This window comes from Sapajus apella, unplaced genomic scaffold (assembly GCF_009761245.1).
Source record: "Sapajus apella isolate SASKATOON/1434 unplaced genomic scaffold, GSC_monkey_1.0 scaffold3, whole genome shotgun sequence".
Taxonomy (NCBI): Eukaryota; Metazoa; Chordata; class Mammalia; order Primates; family Cebidae; genus Sapajus; species Sapajus apella.
The window spans coordinates 53345458-53364972 of record NW_022436943.1 but is presented as its reverse complement, the minus strand read 5'-3'; the positions used below and the strand labels follow the sequence as shown (position 1 = coordinate 53364972).

Here is a 19515-nt window from a genome sequence, read left to right as displayed (position 1 = left end):
GGCCTCCCAAAGTGCTGGGATTACAGGCGTGAGCCACCGCGCCCGGCCAATTTTGTATTTTTTAGTAGAGTTGGGGTTTCCACTATATTAGCCAGGCTGGCCTTGAGCTCCTGGCCTCAAGTGATCCACCTTGGCTCCAAAAGTGCTGGGATTACAGACGTGAGCCACCATGCCCAGCCTCAAGGACTTTTTCTAATCATGGATTATTTTAAAATAAATATTGGCCCTCTTACCCTATTGTCCACCTCTGTTTAAGGGCGGGGAATGCTTTCTTGTGGAAAACACACTCCTAAATGATTCAGCTTCTTTGAATGGATGACATCTGATGCTAAACTAACATGTAAACCCTCAGGAAGAATGAGATGTACTGTGTCTCCTCTTGGAAGACCTTCTAATTATTTAACCTCAAATTTATTCCTAGAAGCTTTGGAAGACTAGACCCATGTTTTTAAGAAGATGTAGACAATTATTTCACATGGTAGCCAATATTAGTGGCAAGTGAGGTTTGGGGCACTTTATTACTTCCACAGGCCCCTGGCAGAGTTCAGGAGAGAAAATTCCCTCATAGTCACCCCTGCATCTCTGCCACCACTCACTAATCTTATCCCCACCCTTTTTTGTGTTGTGTTTTATTTTGTTTCTGCTTTCTTTATCTTACCAGAATTGCTTTTTTCCTGACTGAACCAGTACTCAGATTTGCTTTGCATAAAAGATCTCTTTTAATGCTATGGGACTGGTTACTAATTTTGGAAGTCTTCTGAGCTCTTTAAATCTTCAAACATTTTTTAAGTCTGTGTTTCTGGAGTTTTGTATGTAGTGTTTTTCAACCTTATTTTAACTCATGCCTCACCAGCCAAGATTTTATAGCACCTTTCTTTCTGTAACTTCTGTTAGAAAACAATACATAGGTCTGTCTGTGTGTTTGTTTTCCAAATATAAGATTATAAAATTGAACATCCCTTTCACACTTAATACTGTTCCTTCCTGCTAATTCTCTCCATGCATTTGTGATCAGTCACCCTAAGTGAAACATATTGGCCTCTTTAAGAATCACTGGCCTGGCTGGGCGCTGCGGCTCATGCCTGTAATCCCAGCAATTTGGGAGGCCGAGGTGGGTATGGATCACCTGAGGTCAGAAGCTCAAGACCAGCCTGACCACCATGGTGAGACCCCCATCTCTACTAAAAATACAATTAGCCAGGTGTGGCGGTGTGCTATGTGCCTGTAGTCCCAGCTACTCGGGAGGCTGAGGCAGAAGAATCGCTTGAACCTGGGAGGCAGAGGTTGCAGTGAACTGAGATTGCACCACTGCACTCAAACCTGGGTGGCAGTGAAACTTCACCTCGGAATGAAAAAGAATCACTGGCCTTAGGCCAGGCATGGTGGTTCATGCCTATAATCGCAGCACTTTGGGAGACCAAATCAGGCAGATCACCTGAGGTTAGGAATTCGAGACCAGCCTGGCCAACATGGTAAAACTTTGTCCCTATTAAAAATACAAAAGTTAGCCAGATGTGGTGGTACACACCTGTAGTCCCAGCTACTTGGGAGGCTGAGACAGGAGAATCACTTGAACCCGGGGTGGGGGGAGGTTGCGGTGAGCCAAGATCACCGCCACTGCACTCCAGCCTGGGTGACAGAGCGAAACTCCATCTCTCAAAAAAAAAAAAAAAAAAAAAAAAAAATTACTGACCTAAAAAGATAGAAGTGGCTTAGTTATCCATTTATTCAATAAGTATTTACTGTACACCAAACCAAAGAAAAGCACAGCTCTAATAGACTAGGACTCTCCCTGTCTGGTGGGAGAGTCAGGTAACAATAAACAAAGATTTAAATAATTAGAGATTATAATCAGCAATATGAAGGAAGTCAGAAGTATATAACGGCATGGGATACACTAGTTCTTTAATTTTTGAAATTATTCAGGGGATTGGATTTTGCATCATTTATGGTTACACGATGCCTCTTTGGTCTGATCTCTCCCAGAATTTCATACATATGAGGTACAGCGTTGCTCAGAGACATGGCTCCATTAGCATTTTGTCTGACATTTTTTGTTTCCAGGCAGGGAACTGCATCTGCATCAGAAAGTCCCTAGATGGCGATAAAGATAAAATTGCTAGAGAACCTCACCATTATCTGTTATCTATTATCCATTTATTTCCAAAAGGAAAGTTACACTTCCTGATACTGAGCATTTGTTGTTTTCTTCATGTGCTGAGCACAGGAAATGCTGCCCTGGCTTTCAGGAACTAGCAGCATCATTTGATGGGGCAAGTGCCTCACCAGTCCTGGACACCTGCCTTATCCCAGCTCTGCCCCTCATGGCTTGTGACTTTAATCTTGCCAAGCCTCTGAGATTTGGCTGCAAAATGGGGACAATACTACATGACCCACATACTTCACAGGGTTGGTGTGAAAATCAAGGAGTACAACTATTAGTATCCATAAACATTTAAAAAAATTTTTTGGACCAGGCATGGTGGCTCATGCCTGTAATTCTAGCACTTTGAGAGGGTTGCTAGAGCTCAGGAGTTCAGTGCCAGCCTGGACAACAGACTGAGGCTCTGTCTCTACAAAAAATTTAAAAATAAAAAAAGTTTTTAAAATTAGCCAGATGTCAGCCGGGTGTGGTGGCTTATGTCGGTAATCCCAGCACATTGGGAGGCCAAGGCAGGTGGATCATGAGGTCAGGAGTTCAAGACCAGCCTGGCCAAGATGGTGAAACCCTGTTTCTGCCAAAAATACAAAAATTAGCCAGGTGTGGTGGCAGGCACCTGTAATCCTAGCCATTTGGGAGGCTAAGGCAGGAGAATCACTGGAAGGGTTGGGGGGGTGGCGAGGTTACAGTGAGCCAGGGTTGCACCACTGCACTCCAGCCTGAGTAACAAAGTGAGATTCCACCTTAAAAAAAAAAAAAGCCAGATGTCTATGCCTAGTACTACGCCTGTAGTCCCAGCTACTCAGGAGGCCGAGGTGGGATTGCTTAAGCCCAGGAGATCAAGGCTGCAGTGAGCTGTGATCATGCCACTGGACTCCAGGCAAGGCAACAAAGCAAGGCCTTGTCTCAAAAAAAAAATTTTTTTAATGATAAATCTAGGAAAAAAAGTTGAGGAATAGCATATACAAACACATTTTGAAAACTATAAAGCATTATAAAGATGCAGGGCCATAATAATCTCTATTATAAAAATAGTTTCTGAAAGTGCAGTGACTGATTCCCTAATTAAGTGTTGATTTGGGGTAAGCATCAGACTTCCATTATGTATCACATTACTGGGACAAAGAAATAAATTGTATAGCCTGGCCATTTAAACCTAAAGCAGATGATAATTTGCTGAGAGTAACAGTATTTACTTTCAGGACTAGCCTATCTTAGAGAAATAATGGTTTAAGTCAGTATTGGTAGGGACTAGTAATTGACAGTGGGAAATATGAAAACTTAGTTTACCACGGACGGAGGCCGGCAGCAATTAAACTTTTTTTTTTAAATACAAACAATGTAAAAAGCTCTTTTGGGGCCTTCCTGGATCACTAGGTATCTACTAATCTGTGTTAAACATTCAGTAAGGCAGTGTTCTTAGCAGCTGTTTTTTTTTTGTTTGTTTTGTTTTTGTTTTTTTTTCTGAGATAGAGTCTCACTGCGATGCCCTGGCAGGAATGCAGTGGCGGGATCTCGGCTCACTGGAAACTTCACTTCCCGCGTTCAAGCAATTCTTCTGCCTCAGCCTCCCTAGTAGCTGAGACTACAGGAGTGCACCAGTATGCCTATCTAATTTTTGTATTTTTAGTAGAGATGGGGTTTCACCATGTTGGCCAGTCCGGTCTTGAATTCCTGACCCCGAGTGATCTGCCTACCTTGGCCTCCCAGAGCGCTGGGGTTACAGGTGTGAGCCACTGTGCCCGGTCCTAGCTTTTTTTTCTTAACATTTATAGAAGCAGTCTGCCATGAACACAGTTAAGCCATATACCTTAATTCCATGCTGGTGAAAGTACCCAGCATGGAATACCTGGCACACACCAGCCACTTCAGTGTCACTTTGAGTGAACAAAACTAAAAGCAAATATACAGTACTCCCTTAACAGCCTTTAAAAACAAACCCCATTTTTGTGTGTATAGAGAACATTACTGTTATTCCTACTATCTTGCCTTTAGTTCTGAAGAAAGTTGAGTCTTTTTTTTTAAGTCTAAAAATCATTGTCTAATTTATATAACTGTTGTTCAGGCTTCCAATATAAATAGATGGTTTAATTTCTAGAACAATTCAGACCCGGAAGAAAAGGGCTTTTGGATTTCTCCCCCCCCCCCCCAAAGGTAATGCTTTACATCTGGTTCTTTCTTCATTATTTAGAAAAGCCATTTTGTTTTGTTTTGTTTTAAGAAAAACTTCAGGCTGAGCGCAGTGGCTCATGCCTGTAATCCCAGCACTTTGGGAGTCCAAGGTGGGCAGATCAAGAGGTCAGGAGATGGAGACCATTCTGGCCAACATGGTGAAACCCTGTCTCTACTAAAAATACAAAAATTAGCTGGGTGTGGTGGCACGCACCTGTAGTCCCAGCTGTTCAGGAGGCTGAAGCAGGGGAATTGCTAGAACCCAGTAGGCAGAGATTGCAGTGAGCCAAGATCGCGCCACTGCACTCCAGCCAGGAGACAGAGGTAGACTCTGTCTCAAAAAGAAAAAAAAAAGGAAAATTTCAGGCAGTTTGCTGACTAAAAGAAAAAATTGTAGAGAGAGAAATTCTGTTATATGAATTGTTTCATTTTCACCTTGTGGCCCAGTGAAGGCTTAGCGTGTACCCTGTTCTTTCTCTGTTGATTTTGCTGGTAGTCGTGTGTGATTTCTCCCTTAGTAGATTTTGTGATGATTCTAAGGAGTTAATTGTTTTAAGATGTGTGTGTGTTTTATTTTTCTCATTGTACCTAAATGATCTAAACCCAGTAGCATTCTGTATTGACTGGCATTTTGTTCCTTAAAGCACACTCTTCTTACCTTTGTTGTAAATTTGTTTTTCTCTCTGTTGCCTAGGCTGGAGTGCAGTGGCACAATCATAGCTCAGTGTATCCTCGAACTCCTGACCTCAAGCGATCCTCCTACCTCAGCCTCCCAAGTAGCTAAGACTACAAGCGCACGCCACCACACCCAGCTAATTTTTTTTAATTTTTGGTAGAGACGGGGTCTTGCTATGTTACCCAGGCTGATCTCAAGCTCTTGGCCTCAAGCAGTCCTCTCACCTCAGCTTTCCACAGTGCTGAGATTGCAGGCGTGAGCCACTGCCCCTGGCCATTTTAACCAACAAATTTTTAAAACCCTGTTTGTTACTAGATTGATGGACTTAGCCATATCCAGCCTGTTGCTTTTGTTGCTGTGTATCATACCACATTTTGATGTGTGGAAGTGATTGCATACTAACTATTTTGTATCTGTGAGACTGGGATTAACTTTCCTGCCCCCATTCAATTTCCTTTCTAGGTCCAACTGGCCCACCTTCAACACTCCCTCTAAGCACCCAGACCTCTAGTGGCAGCTCCACCCTATCCAAGAAGAGGCCTCCTCCCCCACCACCCGGACACAAGAGAACCCTATCCGATCCTCCCAGCCCTCTACCTCATGGGCCCCCAAACAAAGGCGCAGTTCCTTGGGGTAAGTTATCCTAAAGTCAGGGCCAAAGCTGCTGGGGCCAGATAGCGTGTGGGGCTCCACTGGGCAGTGGCCTGTTAGCACATTCAGAAAGTGTGCCAAAATGCCCACACATGCTGGGTGAGGACCCGGGTATATATGACATGATTCTAGCTGTCTATTAAGGCCAAGAAACATATTTCGGCCGTAAAAACTGTAAGGTGCTGAGCACTTCCTAAATCTCATTCAATCCTAATAGCAAGTCTGTGAGGTAGGTATTATTAGGTCTGTTTATATATAAGGAAACAGAGGCTCAGAAAAGCAAAATAATCCATTGTCCTTACAACAGCCAGAATGGTTTTCTTATAAAATATAAATCACAGCCAGGCACAGTGGCTGGCACCTATAATCCCAGCACTTTGGGAGGCCGAGGCAGGTGGATCATCTGAGGTCGGGAGTTTGAGACCAGTCTGACTAACATGGAGAAACCCTGTCTCTACTAAAGATACAAAAAATTAGCTAGGTGTGGTGGTGCATGCCTGTAATCCCAGCTACTCTAGAGGCTGAGGCAGGAGAATTGCTTGAACCCAAGAGGTGGAGTTTGCCATGAGCCAAGATCATGTCATTGCACTCCAGCCTGGGCAACAGGAGCAAAACTCTGTCTCAAGAATAAATAAATAAAATAAAACAAAAATCAGATCATGGACACTCTTCCCCTTAATACTCTTTCAAGATTTCCTGTTGAGCTTCAGATAAAGGCAGACTCCCTATACCAAGGCCCATGGGCCCTGCATGATCAGGCTCTTATCTCCCAGACCCTATCCTGCCAGTGTCTTCAGGGCTGGCCTTTCGCTTCTTGGATATACCTTCCTCTGCCTCCTGAGGGTCCTCCCACTCCCTGGAACTCGTCATGCTTTTTGAAAGGCTGCCTCCCTTTCATCCTTGAGCCCTCAGCTTACATGTCTATCTCCCTGACCCTCCTCCAACGCAGCTTCTTCCCTACCTGTTTTCTCCAAAACACCTTATCACAGAATGTAAGCTGCCCCACTAAAATGTAAGCTCCATGACAGCCAAAAACCTCATCCATCTTGTTCTTGCCTGTGTTTAATGGAACCATGCCTGACACACAGTGAATATTCAGTAGTCGCTTGAGAATGAATAAATTTGCCCAGATTCAGCTCGTTAATCACTTCAGTGACATTGACTGCACGTGACAAATTCCCATCTACAAGGGACATAATTTCCATCTTTACTCCTAGCCTGCTAGCAACTTAGGGGTCACCCCCATCACCAAACAAGGTCTTGGCCCATGACAGACACTCAGAGAAGCTTTGCTGAATAAATGTGTTGGTTTGTGTGCCTCGCCTCTTCCTGCCATGGAGCTTCGTTGTGGCTTTCTTCTTATTTTTTGTGTTTCGAGTTTTGGGGTAAAGTTATATTGTCCCCTTGCAGACTGTCACCTGTTCACTATCTGGCTCAGACACCCCAGGTTATGTGTGTGCAAGCATGTGTATACGTTTAGCCAATCATTCTCTGATCCTGCTTTGCTTACCTGAGGCACTTACTGTGCCCCTTGCTTGGGCCTTCTCAGTCTATATGCTCATGGAGCTCATGGTCTAATGCAGGTAACACGTGGGTAAATCATTAGATCACATGTTTTTTTACTATTAGGATAGACATATTGTCTAAACACTGTGGAAATGCTGGAAAACTGAGTGTCAGACTTCAGAGAAAAGCCAGGGAAGATTTAGAGAGGAGGAGACATTGCAGTTTGGTTTTAATGAATTAGTTGCCACAAGCCAGGCAAGAACAGTTGAGATGTGCTGGCACATAGGTACATGTAGACTGAGGATGTCCTTGACACTTTCAGAGGCTGCTGTGTAAGGCCTTCAGGATCCCTAGATTTTGTCAAAAAGGCCATTCCCCCAAATAACATTCCATGAAAGCCACAAGTTTCACATGCAGACTTTCATATCACAAATTAACCTCCTTTACAAATTTCTCTAAATTTTAATCCTCTTGTTCAGTTGGTTTTATTTCTCGTAAGGTTTAAAGTGCTTTATTCACATTATGTAGACTCAAACATTCCTCAAATAAATTTACCAAATTTCTGTTTTCTGGCTTGAAAATCATCACTTTTTTAGATTTTCACATCACTCAAGAGCAGGACTAGCAGCTGGCCATTTTTCCTCCCATTATTAGTGGCGCAGGGAACATTTTTTATTAAACAAAATTTGTAAGTGTGCCCAACAGGGAGCTGTGAGCATTAGAACCTTTTCCATATGTGGACACTTCTGTCGGCCAGTTTCTTACCAGCTAAGAGCCTCTCACCTACAACCAGCCTTAAAGAACAAAAATCATCATCTGTCCTCAGCCACAGAGTTTTTATTTTTGAAATCAAAATTTCAAATTTTAAAAAAATTAAAAATTTTTAAAAATTTTGATTTTAGAAAGCATGTGTTGGTGTACATGCACGTATGTGAGATATACTACCTACAGACACAGGTCAGTGATGAGCGTGTGTTGGTGTGTGCATACACAGCTGGACTTCCCCTTAGAAAGGTTATAGTTGCTCTGATCCCGGTGCCTGTGGTCTGTGTTGTATTATCACTGCTTGGTTTTATCCCTCCCCACCTCCTGCTGACATTGTATTCTAGAAGCCAAAGACAGGGCCCAGACCTGTTATCATTGAGACACTTAGGGGATCAGCCTCCTAAGCAACCTTCCTCTCTGATGCCTTCAGCTTCCATCTGTGTATGCATATTTCTAGTGCTCTTATGTTCCTCTAAACCTCCCATCTCTGCTCAGCCCATGAGGATCAGGGCCTTCAACTGTGAGAGATCAGAACTGAGGGGTAGATACCAGGCATGAGCAGATAGTGAAAGAACAGCCCCTTAGCTCTCACCAGGCCTTACCTCTCCACCCCTAAAGCTGAACATGTCTGCCATGTTGGGGTACACCACATTCCCAAAAATTCTGTTTTTTTCTCTGAGATCTGAGCCTTTACTTACAGTATGCCCTCAGCCTAGAATCTTCTTCCCTCTACTTCTTTATGTTAATGTTTAGCCATCTTTCAAGATCTAGTCTCCTGGGATCTACTAAAAGGCCTTCCGCAATCCATCCATCACTCCTCACTTCTACTCTTTGTCCCTCCTGGTGTAGCAAGTATCACAGTGGCTGTTTGCCTGTCTTTCCCAGTTCCCGAACTCCTCAGGGTATGCACTGCTTCTCTCCGCAGAGCAAAGTGCTGTGATGTGGACTCTGGTGTCATACTGTCTGGATTCTCATTCCATCTCTACCGCTCGATAGCCTTGTGATTTTCAACAAATATTATTTGTTCAGTCCCAAAGTTTCTTCAAGTATAAAACGGGGCCAATAATAGTGTCTGTTTTGCATATGGAGCTATCATGAAGATTCAGTGAGAAGAACATATAAAAAACAACCAAAATATAGGAAGCACCCAATAAATGGTAGCTACTGTTAGCCATTATTTTCAGTCTAGCATTTTGCTGTATAGCTAGAGATGGGAGAAACTCGCATTAGTTTCCTGAGGCTCCTATAACGCATACCACAAACTGGACGTCTTAAAATAACAAATTTATTCTCTCAGTATTAGAAGCAAGAAGTCCAAAATCCAACAGGGCTTTGGTCCCTCCAGAGGGCCTGTAGGAAGAATCTGTTTCTTGGCTCTGTCAGCCTCTGGTGACTCCAGGCATTCCTTGGAGCGGTGTAGCTGGAGTGGTGCAGCCTCTGCCTTCATGTCATCTCCCCACTGCCGCCACCTCTCTGCGTTCTCAAAACTGCCTTTGCCTCTCTCTCATAAGGGTACATGTGATTGTATTTAGGACCCACCTGAATTTCCTATGATAATCTCCTTGTCTCAAGATCCTTAATTATATTTACAAAGACCCTTTTTCCTAGTCAGGTCACATTTACAAATTCCAGGGATCAAGACTTGGTATCTTTGGGTGGCCATTTTTCAGCCTACCACAGCTTGCTCTCTGACCCCCAAAGAGTCACATCCAACTCACCTGCAAAATATATTTACCCCATCCCAACAACCCCAAAAGTCTCAAACCCCTGTCTTGGCCATTGTTTTTTCTAGTCTTAAGAAGATGTGAGCTGTCAACTAACTGCCAGATGTACTCCTCTCCCTACTGTTCCTATGATTTTCTCCAGATTCACAGGGGAGGTTTGGGGGTTATGGTTATTGTCAGCAGCTCTCCATTCTTATAGATAAATGGGTTCACCCTGATTGCTTGCCTAACATTAAATAAGGAATCAAACTTGTAAAGTAGGCAAGACTCGAGGCCTCCCGTCCCAATCTGTTTTAGGCCACTGGTTCACACCACTACTCTGTTGTACCCACTAGTCTCACTAGGCATTCATAGGGCAGCACTGGCATCACTCCCATGACCTGCCTGCAGCACAGCAGCCTCTTTCCTCAGCCAGGAGGAAGTTTCCACCTGTCAATTTCATTGGTTTTTGGTTTTGGCTGTTTGTTTGTTTGTTTGTTTGTTTGTGACAGTCTCGCCCTGTTGCCCAGGATGGAGTACAGTGGTATGTTTTCAGCTCACTGCAGCCTCCACCTCATGGGTTCAGGCAATTCTCCTGCCTCAGTCCTCCCTAGTAACTGGGATTACAGACACCCACCACCACGCCAACTAAATTTTTTTATTTTTAGTAGAGGTGGGGTTTCACCATGTTGGCCAGGCTGGTCGCTGGTCTCAAACTCCTGACCTCAAGTGATTCACCCATCTCGGCCTCTCAAAGTGCTGGGATTACAGTCATGAGCCACCACCATCGGGCCAGCTGTCAAGTCTGAAGCCTGTAGCCTTGGTTGGTTCCCCTACATTTGTGTTTCTGGTCTCAGGGGCACCTCTGACATTCTACTCCTCTGGAGAGTAGCCGTAACTGACAAGTCTTGGCTCTGCTATTTTCTATGCTGATGATTAGCCCCGCCCAATCTTGCACTGAACTTTAAGAAAGAGGTAGAAGGAGGTTTAAGAAGAAAGTAGATCTTTCATTTGGCCTTGGAAGATGAGTAGAGTAGGCAGGAAGAAATAAGCAAGGCAGTTGATGTCGAGACATTTGTGAGAACGATGGCCAGAGATTGTAACCTTATGCATCTACTTCATAAAAGACTACACTTCATTCATTACAAAGAGTCTGTCTTCCCCCCTCTGGAATTCCATTTCATCCCTTCATAAACTCTTTTTTTTGTTGTTTTTGAGACAGGGTCTTGTTCTGTCGCCCAGGCTGGAATGCAGCGGCCCAGTCATAGCTCACTGCAACCTCCACCTCACAGGCTCAAGCTGTCTTCCCACCTCAGTCTCCTGAGTAGCTGGGACTACAGGGGTGCACCACCACGCCCAGCTGATTTTTGTATTTTTTGTGCAGACGGGTTTCACTGTGTTGCTCAGGCTGATCTCAAACTCCTGAGTTAAGTGATCCACCTGCCTTGGCCTCCCAGAATGCCAGGGACTACATGCATGAGTCACCATGCCTGGCCCGTAAATTCTTAATACAGGTTTATGGCTTGTAAGAAAGAAGAAAATGACAATTCTTCATTATTTAGAATCTTCGGATCAAAAACTACATATGTAATATTTTATAAGGCCATCACTTGTAAGTGCCCTCACAAAGTGCTAGGCACTGTGTTGAGCACTTTGCATGTGTTCACGTACCTCATTCTTAACCACAGCCACACGGAGAGAAAATGCTATTATCACTGTTATCTCAACTTTGAGATGCAGAAAGGTAACATGATTTACACTTTCTCATAGCTAGTACATGGGGGGTCAGGATTCGCCTGCAGCCTGTGTGGCTGAGAGCCAGGCCTCCTCACCCTCTCCATGCACCACCCTGTGCTCGCAAAATGCAGGCCCACTGGCTGTTCCTCCTCACAGCAGTGGTTTCTGTGCCCATGAAGCTGACTTAGCATGGTTAGCCTGGCAAGCAGCACAGGCTCTGCTGGCTGTGCCTCCTTAACCATCTGCAGCATGGCCCCCTGGTGTGCAGTTCCCACACTGCCCAGGCTGGGAGGGCCACCCCAGGCTTCTTCCTTGCCAAAACCACAACGTCCACAGTGCCCAAAATAGCCACAGCATTACATTACTGAAGTCCTGCTTCTGTGATGAATCCAGCCATCTGTCTCAGGAGACTTGTAAGGCAAGCTTTTGATAGCAAAACAGATAGTCCTATGGGCAGATTTGGGTTTTGTAGGGACTTTATGGTTTTTGAAGTTGCTTATGATTTTTGAAGTTGTATTTCATTGAACCTCTTTTTTTTTTTTTTTTTTTAAGATAATGTCTCGTTCTGTCACTTAGGCTGGAGTACAGTGGCATAATCATGGCTCACTGTAGCCTCAACCTCCCAGGCCCAAATGATCCTCCCATCTCAGCCTCCCAAGTAACTTGGGACTTTAGGTGTGTCATACCATACCCAGCTAATTTTTAAATGTTTATAGAGATAAAGTTTTACTGTGTTACCCAGGCTTAATTTTTGTAGTGACAAGGTCTTAGGTTGCCCAGGCTAGTCTTGAACTCCTGGGCTCATGTGATCCTCCTACCTTGGTCTCCCAAATTTCCGGGGTTACAGGTGTGGGCCTTCTCACCCAGCCCTCATCTTTTTTTTATGACTTACTTTATAACAGACTAACATATTTAACACAATTTAAATAATAAGAAATTAGGACAAAGGGAGAATAAAGGTGGCAAAGCAAGGTGAATTCCAGGAGTGTGATTTCTCAACAAAATAAGCAACATAAAGTCACATACAGTATCTGGAAGTGGGCCATGGATTTGACCCTAAGATTCTTACAGGCAAGAGCAAAGAAAGAAATACAACTACTTGTTAGGTTCATGGTAGCCATAAGACTAACCCTATTCTCACACCTGAGACTGTTGTAATTAGTATCTGAGAGCAGTTCTTCTCCCCAACCCCCACTCCGGCCCTCCATCCTTTGGCATTAGAGAAGTGTCTGCAGTGCACATGGGAAACCATAACATACACTGAAAGAACATTCCAGAAGCCCAAGTTCTGATGCAGGTTCTACCAATCCCTGACAAAGTGACCTCCGAGAATCACTTACATTCCTCATCTTTGGTCACTGGGAGTTAGAATTGTATTTTTGTTTCACATAGAGAAAATAATGGATGAAAAACTCTATCAAAAATTGATTTACTGCTTGTAGTTCAGAGCCGGGACTTCCAGGTAAAATAAGCTCTATAGTTCTGGTGTCTCATCTGAGACATGCACAATTACTTACTTTCTTTTTTTTTTTCTTTTGCTTTTTTGGTTTTTCTTGGTGGTGGTGGTTGTTTGTTTTATTGCATATCTGCTTATTGGAAGTAGGGCTATTATTGTCCCAGTTACTGATGAGGAAATTAAAGCACAGAGAAGTCAAATGATTTGCATAGGATCTTAAATCCAAGAATTGCAGGACTGAGATTTGAACCCATTTCCGACTCCAAGGCCTGTGTAGTAATTCACTATTACGGAAAACTCCTGTAGCAACCAGCCCATTCACTGCTGAGCCATTGTCCCCTCTCTTTCCACAAATTATTCTCCTGTAGCTTCGAAGCTATAACAGGTGACCAGGAGTCTTGGCTGCACTTTCTTCCATTGCCTTCCCAGGATGTATCTCCAACCCTCTCTTACACACATCTGTATGATACACTTGATACACTAAGATCCTTTTCCAAATTGCACACAGAGAGAAAAAGGGATTGAGTTGCTTCCATATTTTTGCTCCTCATGTTCTCTTTTCAGTACTGTTTTATTTTGAGAATTTTTTCTAAGCCACAGTTTTCTTCCCAAGCACAGCAGATAGCCTTTGTATAGCTATCTATGCCAAGAGAGTGACAGGATTCTTGTCACCCAGACCACAGATGCCTACCCAGCCAGGTGTAAGAAGGCATGCTGTGGACACAAGTTGATGAGCCAGCGTGGTCAGTCCTGTCTTTCTTTAGCAGGGACTACTTACTGCTCTGTGCCATACATTGTGTTAAAAAGCGGTGTTACAGAGACATAGAAGGCGGGGTCCATCCTTTGAAGTGACCACTCATTGAGTAAATTAGCATCATTTCTGTTTCCTACCATTGAAGAGCAGTGAATATTACCCTTGTGTCAGGCTTCCTGTGGACTAGCCGTGTGCCCCATACTTCAAAGTTTCTTTACTTTAGTGCTCATACCCATCTAGGGTAGTAAGTACCATGGTTGTTCCCAGGTTATAGATGAGGGAATTGAGGTTTAGCAGAATAAGAAGTCACCCAAACTCATACCCACTGGTCATCAGTACAGCTAGAATTCAAAACCACACTTGTCTGGGTCCAAAATCTGTACCTCTAATTAACCACTCCTGATAAGAAGTTGATTACCAGAGTTGGTCAAGTCAGCTCTGGAAGAACTCTCAGAAAGTGACTGTAAAGGTACTCTTTGAAGGTTGTATAGGAATTCGCCAAAAGTGAAAGGAAACAGGGCTTCCTTACAGGAGAAAGGAATGTAAGTGGCAAAGTTACAGAGACATAAAAAGTCACAGTGCCTTTGGAGAATGGAGACTCATTTTGAGCGGCCAAAGAGTAAGGCTAAATGAGAATTCTGGACATTTGGGCCTGTGGGTATTGGGCAGCAGCCCTTTACATGATGACTTCTCTGTGTGACAGCAGAGAGAATGACCACAGCAGAGCCAGGGGGCCTTTACAGCCCTGTTGATCCCAGATTCACTCATGTATAGTTCATGTACCCTGTGTTAGTAATCATCTGCTTGGAATGTTTTCTGCCTGGAAAGGGAGTTAGTGGATGCAACAATTCATTCCCCAAACATAAAATTTTCCCTGACGTTTTGATTGTTATAGCTCATTTAAGTGTGCAAGTATAAGATTTGATATCTAGCCTTGAAGACTCAGCATTGAGCATGGTGCTAGAAAGAAATGCCAGTCGGGCCAGGTGCAGTGGATCACACCTGTAATCCCAGCACTTTTGGAGGCCAGGGCAGGAGAATCATTTGAGGCCAAGTATTTGAGACCAGCTGGAGAAATATAGTGAGACCTTGCCTCTATAAAATTTTTTTTTAAAAAAAAAGGACTGGCATGGTGGCTCACGCCTGTAATCCCAGCACTTTAGGAGGCCAAGACAGGCAGATCATGAAGTCAAGAGTTCAAGACCAGCCTGACCAATATGGTGAAACCCCGTCTCTACTACTAAATAATTAATTAATAAAAAATTTAGCTAGGCATAGTGGTGCATGCCTGTAGTCCCCTCCCCTTCTCAGGAGGCTGAGGCAGAAGAATCACTTGAACCTGGGAGACAGAGGTTGCAGTGATCTGACATCACACCACTGCACTGCAGCCTGGGCAACAGAGCAAGACTCCATCTCAAAAAATAATAATAATAAATTAACCAGGCATGGTGGTATGTGCCTATAGTCCTAGCTACTTGGGAGGCTGAGGCGGGAGGATCACTTGAGCCCAGGAGTTTAAGGCTGCAGTGAGTTATGATTATGCCACTGCACTCCTGCCTGGGCAACAGAGCAAGGCCCTGTCTCTCTCTCTCTCTCTTTTTTTTTTTTTTTTTTTTTTTTTTGTAAAGGCCACGTGTGGTGACTCACACCTATAATCCTAAAACTTTGGGAGGCCAAGGTGGGAGGATCACTTGGTCTCAGGAGTCCAAGACCAGCCTGGGCAATATAGTGAGACCCCATCTTGAAAAAACTAATAAAAAATGAAGAAGAAAAAAAAATAAATACCTACCTTAAAAAACATCACAGCTCAGAGGACTTTATAAGCATTACCAAATAAGTCCTAAATATTAAGTTACGTGGGCTCATGGACATATACTGATGGTTAGTGTAATTAAAATTAAACAAAACTAAATTTGAAAGCCTTTGGTTCTTCTGGTAATGCCAGTTTACCTCATTTCTTCTTGTATCAATATCATAGAATTATAGAACATTCTGCCCAGGGGATGAACACCCTGCCAGCCTCTCCCGCTTCAGTGGGTGCAAATTGAACCAGGAGGTGATAGATGCTAGAGTGTGGTGGTTCACAGTATAGACCCTGGAAGAGGGCTGCTGGCTTCCTGTCCCCACTTTGACCCTTACCAGTCACCTGACCTTGGGCAATTGCCTTTACTTCTCTGTATGTTTCTTCATATATAAAATGAGGGGTGATTATACTATTTATCTCATAAGCATAATTACTATGAGTATATAGCACAGTACCTTGCTCACAATAAGTGCTCAGTAAATGATCGTTGCTGTTAATAATGCTACTATAGGGTTTCTTGATGGGTAATGAAGAGCACACTGATTTGGGATCAGGACTCCCAGGTACACCATTTCCCTATGGGACCTGCAGCCATTTATTCATTTAGTCTCATTTCCTTATGTTTGGAAAAGGGGTAATGATGCCAGTCTCACACTGAATATAAAAGCATGTGGGCAACCAGTGGTGCTATTGAGCAGACACATGGCATAGTGAGGATCGTTTTTTTCCTCAGCCCTGCCCTCTTCATCTGCCCTCCTATTGCTCAGCCCCCTCAGCCAGCCCCTTCCCAGTGCCACCGAGGCAGTATTACAGTCTTCTAGGCAGAGGAGGAGATGAGGCTGCTGAAGGAAGAGAGCAAGAGTTTCCAGAGCAGCCATAGGAGGAAAGGGCAAGGAATCGAACTAGAGCCCCAGAGAGAGGGTGTCCATGCAGGGTCCTAGGGAATCTTCCTGGGCCACCGCAGCCTTGGGGCTCCATGACTGTCCTGCACTTCTCCCACCATGAAATGGATCATAGAAGAGCCTCTTTTATTGCACATTTATGTCCACCTGTGTGCCTCTGGTTTTGCTGCTCACCCACTAGAAAGTTCTTCACCTGTCCAGGTGCTGTGTCCTACCTAGAGGGCATTCTCTACTCTCTCTCTCCCACTCCTGCCAGCAGTCAGTTTTGAAACTATTTTCTCCTCAATTGATAGCAACTGCTGTTCATCAAATTACACATTATTAGTATATTTCCTGTGCATAAGTCTCATGGGCCAGAGCATAAGCTCTGTGAGAGCAGTGACATTTTATTTGTTTTTGTGCCACCTTCTTCACATTTATGCCTTGCACATAGTAGGTGCTTAATAAATGTTAATATTTGGCCTGGTGTGGTGGCTCACGCCTGTAATCCCAGCACTTTGGGAGTCCGAGACAGGTGGATCATCTGAGGCCACGAGTTTGAGGCCAGCCTGGCCAACATGGTAAAACCCTATTTCTACTAAAAATACAAAAATTATCTGGGCATGGGGTATGCACCTTGTAGTCCCAGCTACTTGGGAGGCTGAGGGAAGAGAATCGCTTGAACCTGGGAGGCGGAGGCTACAGTGAGCTGAGATTGCACCATTACAGTCCAGCCTAGGCAACAGAGTGAGATTCCATCTCAAAAAAAAAAAAAAAAAGTAAGCATTTGAATGAATGTCCTTGTAGTCCCAGCTACTTGAGATGCTGTGCAGGAGGAACACTTGAACCCAGGAGTTCAAGGCTACAGTGAGCCATATTTGCACCACTAGACTTCACTCCAGCCTAGGTGACAGGGTGAGACCCTGTCTTGAAAAAAAAAATGGATAAAAATGAAAAAGTGAATGAATGATAAGTCATTAAGTGCCTGAGGACCTGGCCCAACAGATGACTGGGTTATGCACCACCCTGCTAATGGTGTTCACACGCACACTCATAACTTGTGAATTGTGTGTTTCTTCTTAGTCTGGATATTAGGGTGTAGTCTCCTAGCATGGAGACCTCTTGGTGAACTTGAAATTTATTCTTCTTTCTGTACCCTCAAGCTAAGGACAAGATCCTGAACCAATGGGAACATCACCAAGTTTCTGTGATCTTCAAGGCCTTGCCACGGAGCAGCTGCTCACCTCTTTGATATACTCCTTTACCAGAAATAAACCACAAAGCCCAAAGCAGTGCTCAGTTTTGTTTTGGTCATATGCCATATGCCAGAAACGCATAGTGTTTTGGCTTGGGTCTTTTATTTATTTATTTATTTATTTTTAATTGTACTTCAGGTTCTGGGGTACATGTGCAGATCATACAGGATTGTTGCATAGGTACATACATGGCAATGTGATTTGCTGCCTCCATCCTCCCTGTCACCAATATCTGGCATTTCTCCCCATGTTATCCCTCCCCAACCTTCCCACCCCCCTCCCCGCTATCCCTCCCCTGGCCCCCTCAACAGACCCCAGTATCTGATGCTCCCCTCCATGTGTCCGTGTGTTCTCATTGTTCAACACCTGCCTATGAGTGAGAAAATGTGGTGTTTGATTTTCTGTTCTTCTGTCAGTTTGCTGAGAATTATGGTTTCCACATTCATCCATGTTCCTACAAAGGACACAAGCTCATTGTTTTTTATGGCTGCATAGTATTCTATGATGTATATGTGCCACATTTTCCTTGTCCAGTCTATCATTGACAAGCATTTAGGTTGGTTCTGGGTCTTTGCTATTGTAAACAGTGCCAAAGTGAACGTATGTGTGCCTGTGTCTTTATAAGAGTGTGATTTATAATCCTTTGGATATATACCCAGTAATGGGATTACTGGGTCAAATGGAATTTCTATTTCTAGGTCCTTGAGGAATCGCCACAGTGTCTTCCACAATGGTTGAACTAATTTACACTCCCACCAACAGTGTAAAAGTGTTCCTGTTTCTCCACATTCTCTCCAGCATCTGTTGTCTCCAGATTTTTTAATGATCGCCATTCTAACTGGCGTGAGATGGTATCTCAGTGTAGTTTTGATTTGCATTTCTTTAATGACCAGTGATGATGAGCATTTTTTCATATGTTTGTTGGCCTCATATATGTCTTCTTTTGAAAAGTATTTGTTCATATCCTTTGCCCACTTTTGGATAGGTTTGTTTGTTTTTTTCTTGTAAATCTGTTTTAGTTCTTTGTAGATTCTGGATATTAGCCCTTTGTCAGATGAGTAGATTGCAAAACAATTTATCCCATTCTGTTGGTTGCTGGTTCACTCTAATTATTGTTTCTTTTGCTGTGCAGAAGCTCTGGAGTTTAATTAGGTCCTATTTGTCTATTGTGGCTTTTTTTGCCATTGCTTTTGGTGTTTCAGTCATGAAGTCCTTGCCTATGCCTATGTCCTGAATGGCTTTGCCTAGGTTTTCTTCTGGGGTTTTTATGGTGTTAGGTCTTATGTTTAAGTCTTTAATCCATCTGGAGTTAATTTTAGTGTAAGGCATCAGGAAGGGGTCCAGTTTCCCTCTGTTCTGTTCCATTGGTCTGTGTATCTGTTTTGGTACCATTACCATATTGTTTTGTTTACTGTAGCCTCGTAGTATAGTTTGAAGTCAGGTAGCATGATGCCTCCAGCTTTGTTCTTTTTGTTTAGGATTGTCTTGGATATGCAGACTCTTTTTTAGTTCCATATGAACTTTAAAGTGGTTTTTTCTAGTTCTGTGAAGAAGGTCATTGGTAGCTTGATGAGGATAGCGTTGAATCTATAAATTACTTCGGGCAGTCTAGCAATTTTCATGATCTGATTCTTCCTATCCATGAGCATAGGATGTTTCTCCATCTGTTTGTGTCCTCTCTTATTTCCTTGAGTAGTGATTTGTAGTTCTCCTTAAAAAGGTCCTTTATATCCTTTGTTAGTTGTATTCCTAGGTATTTTATTCTCTTTGTGGCAACATGGGAGTTCACTCATGATTTGGTTCTCTGTTTGTTTCTTATTGGTGTATAGGAATGCTTGTGATTTCTGCACATTGATTTTGTATCCTGAGACTTTGCTGAAGTTGCTTATAAGTTTAAGGAGATTTTGGGCTGAGTTGATAGGGTCTTCTAAATATGCAATCAATTTTGTCTGCAAATAGAGACAATTTGACTTCCTCCTTTCCTAATTGAATA

At 43.4% G+C, this 19515-nt stretch overlaps 1 protein-coding gene across 5 annotated transcripts in view; it reads left to right on the top strand.

Annotated features, from left to right (window-relative positions):
* Positions 1–19515, top strand: part of ASAP1 (ArfGAP with SH3 domain, ankyrin repeat and PH domain 1) — a 403505-nt gene that overhangs the window by 353034 nt on the left and 30956 nt on the right. For 3 of the 5 annotated variants that reach the window (XM_032246599.1, XM_032246595.1, XM_032246616.1), the window contains one exon: positions 5472–5642. The exons of the other annotated variants lie outside the window; for them this stretch is intronic. In XM_032246599.1, coding sequence (XP_032102490.1) covers positions 5472–5642 — 171 coding nt within the window. The remainder of the gene's footprint in view (positions 1–5471; positions 5643–19515) is intronic. 5 annotated transcript variants of the gene reach the window in all.